This window comes from Schistosoma mansoni (assembly GCF_000237925.1).
Source record: "Schistosoma mansoni, WGS project CABG00000000 data, supercontig 0149, strain Puerto Rico, whole genome shotgun sequence".
Classification (NCBI taxonomy): Eukaryota; Metazoa; Platyhelminthes; class Trematoda; order Strigeidida; family Schistosomatidae; genus Schistosoma; species Schistosoma mansoni.
In genome coordinates, this window is record NW_017386046.1 from 441,427 (window position 1) to 448,357 (window position 6,931).

Sequence of the window (6,931 nt, forward strand, 5' to 3'; positions counted from 1 at the left end):
CCTCACATTATACAACCGAGTAAGATAAGGCTCACATGAATTCTGAAATTCGAATGACACAACCAGTACAACTAAAAAGATAACAAATAAAAACGCCAACTAAGCATATATTATTGCACACAGCATTGCTTCAACATACAACGAGGATTTTCATTGTAGTTTACTGTCCATTGTGTGTGACCGTACATTGAAACACTTTATTTATACTTCTGAAAGTTTATATTTCAAGCACACACCCGCTCATATGTGCTCGCAATCAAAGTCAACTACTTCAATAGAATTAATCTACTTGTTTATGTGTGCGTGCATGGAATGGAAATAATTCATGCTTTTGTTTTATTAATTCTACCTTTTAAGTGTGCTACTGTGTTTAAATCAATTCGATACTCATTAAAAGGATACGTGACGTATTCATGACGAAATAAACTAATTTTGGCGCCTTCTACACAGAATGCATCCAATCTAAAGAAAAATAGATAAATACATGCATTTATTGTTATTATAATTTATAGAAAATGGAATAAAACAATTCATTAATTGAATGCGAATTTCATATGTATATAAATTCCTTTTTAAATAGAAACACACACATATATATCAATGAAATGATAAAATTTTAACCAAAATATCAATTACAGTTATCGAATACATAATAATTTGATACAAAGGTTTCATGAAAATTATGCATATAGAGAAGCGATCTAAGTTCGACATCCATCAAAAATCATGAAGCTCTGGACATTGGTTTGATTAAATTCAAACATGTACAACGATAATTGTCAATTCAATAATCTAGAAATTAAGTGTTCGCTTTTAAAAGTAAAGCTTTCAAGTTTCATCCAAAATAATGGGTCTATGCTTGTGTAATGTTGAAGAGTCCCACAGTTAAAATTTAAAAAATGTCTAGGGCATGATGACATTCCAATATTGGTTAGAAAATAAGTCTAGGATATGAACAATAAAAATTCAATTCAATCTTCGGCAACGTTAAAATATTATATATTTTCAAAGTTGAAATCATGAGTCATTTGAAGCTAGACCACCAAGGAAAACCTGCAAGCACTGGACGGCCGTTTCGTCCTATTGTGGCTTTCAACTATTAAAATACTAAATCTCCACAAAACCCCTTATGATAACAAATATTTATTTGTTCTATTAATGTACATATATATGGGTTTATTGAGCCTCAGTATTGTTTGAAATGGTGAATTAATTAGCTTTTAAATAGTAGCTAATAGTGAAATATAGAACCAGTATTAGGTCATATGAACATTATAATTCATGGTTATCTCAAAAAACCGGTTCGAAATGACATAAAACATTCAGTTTATATTCTACTCCTATGAATTATCTAAAATATAATTAATTAATAATAGAGATAATTTTAAAGCCAAAACAACAATTGAGGCAGAATAATATGAATTCATTATATTTCATAGTTTCTCATCAGCTACTTACAACTGTATATGGTATTCAAATTAAACATTGAGGTATGATATTGTGTGAAACAAATAACATTGATAACAAAGATTATCAATAATAATTACATACATATATCTGTGTACGAATAAATCGGAGGTCATTTGGAGATGGAATTTAAAAACAAGAGGTAAGTGAAGCAGAAATTACATGCAGTCTGGAAGCATATTGGATGAAGTGTGTGATAATTATAGAAGTTGTGAAGAGTTTATATAAGATTCAAATCACTTGAAAATAGATATGAGAGACATTTAGTTATGAGTTAGTAGTTGTCTAGAATTAGAAGTTTATAAGATGGGTTGTGTAATAATTAATTGGGATTTGAAGAATTTACATAAGTTTTGAAAGAATTAAGTAAATGAAAAAACTGATAGCTGTGGTGACGATTTTGATGTACATAAAATAAGAATTAGTTTAGAGAAGATCACATAACAAAATGAACACTAGTAAAATAATAAGCTGAGATATCGATTTTCATCTGTCAATTAAAGTTTTTCTTTCGTTAGATTTTATTTCTTTCTTTCATTTATTTAAACGCATGAATATTGGTATAATGAGGCACCAAATAGATATGCGCCACACAAATCATTCGATTTGTGTGAAGGCCGTGATACTGTCCGGGTACCCAAACCGAAGCAGGTGGTTTTCTTAGGGGGCCACACCCGGAGAATCGACCTAAAGATCTGATCCACAAGGCAGTGGAGCATCATGAGGAGATGCAGTCCCATGGTAGCCAGTGACCAACGATTGATTCATAAGCCATTTATTCCCTCAGGATACTGGAGCCCATGTACACCATCGGTTTGGAATTAGAGTTTTCCAACTCCCCTAGGTGTACTTTCCGTATCCACCAACCCGGTAAAAGCGCCGGGCATTCGCTTTTCGTCCTCTCAATTTCTTAAACAACACCCCCGCCACGAGAAGGCAGTGAGTAGGACTTCCCTGGCAGAGGCTATATACACGTGGCTATGTGAGAGCATTTGGAGAGGGAGAGAGGACTCTCACCACTCTCGGCCGTACCAGGGCGTTTGGAGGCTTCGATAGATCCTCATGTATGATGACTAAATTCAATTAGAAATCTATTAGGAGTCAGTTGGCTATAGTTTATGTTGGTTTTCCATCCCAAATTATAGACTCCCTACTTTAACATTTGCACAGACAAATGTAATCTAATCGGTTTGTCTTTTTGTATACATATATTTACCCTTGTCAATTATTCACCGATACACTTAACTGCTTTTATATGAGAGTATGTGTGTGTATTTCTTTATTTCTTGTTCTATTCCTTATCTGTCTTTAGCTTGCTTTTATCTGTCTGACTAAAAATGTTGAGTCTTGTTTGATAAAAAGAATTAAGTAGGCTGAGAAACCTCGTTTCATGCTGCATCTCTTACACTCTGTTTGAATAAATAAATATTTGAAATAGGTTCTTTAAACTTAATTCGTATTTAGCTTTTATTAGTACCAATGGACAATAAGGCTTTAGCCTAAGTATAGCATACGGAATTAGACGGAGAATTTATGTATTATGGTTTATTCTTAGTCATTCATAATGGAGTCAATGCGTCGCCATAAGGTCACATGTAAGTGATATTACTTTTAAACTTAATGTTACACCATATATTCCTCTGTTCAATAACTGTTTAACTCCAACTTCCCATGCTATTTCTACATAGATTACTGAAACAATTTAAGAGAATCCTTAATTATCTGTTTCAGTAACCTTTTCTTGACAGGCATAAATCAAAACAGCAGTGGCTTGTGTATTAAAGATTATCTAGCTCAAAACATCTTACCTGTTTTTAAAAGAAAACATACCAAACAAACAATTAAATATTATTATTTGTTGTATTAATTTAGAAATGTAAGCCTAAAAGTTTCATATTAGATTTATCTAATCATCATACACAAGCTCTCGATATTTTGTTGTTCTTAGACTTTCAGTACATTGATAGATACTTATTCATTTCAGAAAATATCAATATTCAAAGGAATAAGACGTTTATTATCTATCAGATAATATTGAATTTTTTTTCCAGGAATTTATTTATAATCTGTTTATATTCTATCTGAATTATTGTTATAATGTTCAACAAATATCTATAAGAAGGGATTTTTTGTGGAGGTTCTTAGTAATTTTATAGTTGAGATCATGAATCAATTGAAGCTAGACCACCATGGAAAACCTGGAAGCATTGGAAGGTCGTCTCGTCCTATTGTGGGACTCCTCAGCAGTGCGCATCCATGATCCCGCCTCTCGAGATTCGAACCCAGTACCTATCAGTCTCGCGAGCAAACTCTTAACCTCGAGACCACTGGTCCGGCATCCAAAGGTGTCAATGTCTAACTTCAACCAACCCACGAAATGGACGTTCAGTGCTCCCACGTTTTCCATGTTGGTCTGGCTTCAATTGACTCATGAATTAAACTATTAAATTAATACAATAGAATTATGTACTGAGCACATATCACATAAATGTTACACTGAGGTTTCAACGAATATTTGAATAAATTATTACTATGCTGAATCAAAACATGATATCAAGTTTTATTTATTCATCAATGCTCTTCTTATCGTAGACAAAATGTAGATAGAATTAGGATTGCGAAATATACTTCAATGTAAGATAAAAACCGATACCTTCTGTGCAGAATCCATCAGTTCCCAGAAAGCGACCTTTATCATGATCTCACATTTCCTAACGTCTATATATATATGAAGAACTTCATCTAATATATTTAATGATATTCTATTAAATACTTTTTATCTAAACAACTGCTGACAGAAAAAGTCAAGATTACCAAAAAAACATTAACATTATGATAATAGTCTAATTGTTAACAAAACAAAGTACATCTGTTCATGATAATCAAATATATTTCTATTATTCTTATTTACTAATGGACTTCTGTAGTTAAATACTTATTTAAAGTGATTCATACATTCATAAATATTGTTGTTTAAGGTCTATTTATAAGAGAAAAGAATACAAAGTAAATAAAAACAAAAAAATTTCTTGTTTATTGATCGGAAAATTATAGAATATGCTTAATTAGACAAATAGCTTATCTATAAATACCAGCCAACATTGGATTCATCCGAGTTGTTTGGAGGTAGTCGGGAAGAAACTGCAATCATAGTTTTTATACTATTCGACACCAATCCTGTAATCTAGACGAAACTATGTTATTTGGACATGTGTTACTAGACTTCAGAGATTGAGACGGTCTCACTGAGCAATTTAGACTGTGACTGACATCCAGTAATATTGAGATGCTTACAACTGACAAGTCACTGAGTAGTGAATAATATTATATCATCCTAGTTCGTTAAGTGTTGATCAAATTATATCAACCAAGTTGCTGTGTGGTTACTAATCTAGTCGTCTCTCTTAATGTTTCCCCGAAAGGTAATGGATAATGTTAGTGATATTTCAATTATAATATTTCAACAAAGTACTTAACGAAGATAATGTTAACATTAATCTAGAACTTACAGTAGATAATATTAACAGGATATCGACTATAAATTATTGTATCTGCTAATTTGGCTTTCAATATAATTAACTTTTATGTTTTTGGGCAACAGCGAAGATTATCAACCGTAAGGAAACTTTGCTAAAATTACTAGCCTTCAGTGGAATTTAAGGTCGATTTTTTGTCTTATTTTGGGTTTATAATCTAGACTTACTTGCTTTCCAGCACTGATATTCACACCAAGACTTGAATCCAACCAATAAATACTTAAAGAAGAGCATATCTTAGATTTTTTTGAGCATGTTTTGAAAAGTCTCAGAACAAGAGAAAGAAAGACTCTAAACAGTGCAATTACCAAACATCTCTTGGATACAGGACATCATGTCGATACTTCGCAATCTTTCAAGGTGATTAGTAAGCAACCAAACTCTAGTCTTCTGAAGCCGTTGTTATCAGGCTTTAAAAATACACGACTCTCTTCCGATCTGAGATGGTTATTAATCTTTCTTTGCTTTGGTGAGAAATGTACCTTCGTTGCACCTTAAACGTTTCTATTTTTTTTAACCCTTTCTTGCATTTATTACATCATTGAGTTTTTTCTAATTTCAACTATATTCCAGATTAGCAATCTTATTTTATTAACTGACATTTACTCATTTTATTTCTATCAGCATCTACTTATTACGTAATCACTTGTTTCTGGCCGTTTAAACTCTTGTTATAATCAGTGTAATAGAAATTTCTTTTACATAAGGTATATATTTACAATATTCCATCTAGTGCCCTTCCAGCCATAGGAACATGATGAAGCCTTTTAGGTCCTTCTGGAGAAGAGTCCTACATTGAAGCACGGTGCAACTACCGGGGCGGGATAGCTGTTTTTTCACTGTTTACGCAAAACCATCTTTTTGAACCCTCAATAGTTATGCAATGACTCTTTGTAGCATTCGTAATCGTTTGCGGATATAGATAGAGTGAATGATTAGGCCGATCTCTACCACCCCGATTACCGCTCAAGAAAAAACCTTTTTTTAAAAAAAAAAATGAAATTTATTATAAGCAAAATTTATGTGAATTTTATTTTTATTTTTTATCTGAAATACTCATGTACATTAGAAAGAACATACAAACAAATAACCCAACACACAACTAAACAAGAAAAAGGTTCATCCATCAAAATTACCTTGAACCACTTCTTATTCAACATCAATATTAAGAAAGAGTATACAGCAAAAAATGTATAAAATGAACATTACGATTTTATATATTTCAATAACATTAATGAATCTTAATATTATTCTCAATGTAATTAATTATATAACACTAACATTATGGCATTATTACGTTCTTTTACTTTTTACATATCTTTCATTCAGAATATAGAATAGTAATATCGTTTAAAGATCCCCATCATATTAAGAGAAGACTAATATTTGAATGAAGAATATTCTTTTCGATAAATTTTTTCTTCAGGTTCTTCGATTATATATATCCAAATTAATAATTCGAAAAGAAATGGCCAGGTTAAAGGCAAAGTACATCGTTTAAAGCATGTCACTTAAGGGTTGTCAAATCAAATAGAATAAAACTGTTAATGTTGGTATGACTCCATATAGAATGTTAACACTTGAATCTGTATATGTGTTAAGTGAAAATCTTAAGATCTGTGATCAGAATAAATATGGGTCAGATAGGGTGAGAGAGATATGATCACAATTCGATCAAGTGAAAGACTAAATTATGTGAAAAATTAGTAAGACGTAATAAGGAGGGATCAATGTGAAGTGAATGAAACATGTATAGGGAAGATTAATAATGATGTTTAACCAATAATAATAATAATAATAGAAAGATTTGTCAGTCATATCAACATTAATAATTTCATTCTATTTGGTTTGACAATCCTAAATGGACATGCTTTTGAACGATGTACTTCGCCTTTAACCTGACCATTTTTTTTCTTGGATTATTAATT

General features: G+C 31.5%; 1 protein-coding gene across 1 annotated transcript in view; it reads right to left on the reverse strand.

The window, feature by feature from the left end:
- Window positions 1–323: 323 nt before the first annotated feature.
- The window catches only part of Smp_163350 (hypothetical protein), a gene marked incomplete at both ends in the record, with an annotated part of 8,214 nt that continues 1,606 nt past the window's right edge, over window positions 324–6,931 (reverse strand). The window contains one exon of the mRNA XM_018799109.1: window positions 324–464. Within this exon, the coding sequence (XP_018646642.1) occupies window positions 324–464 (141 nt within the window). The remainder of the gene's footprint in view (window positions 465–6,931) is intronic.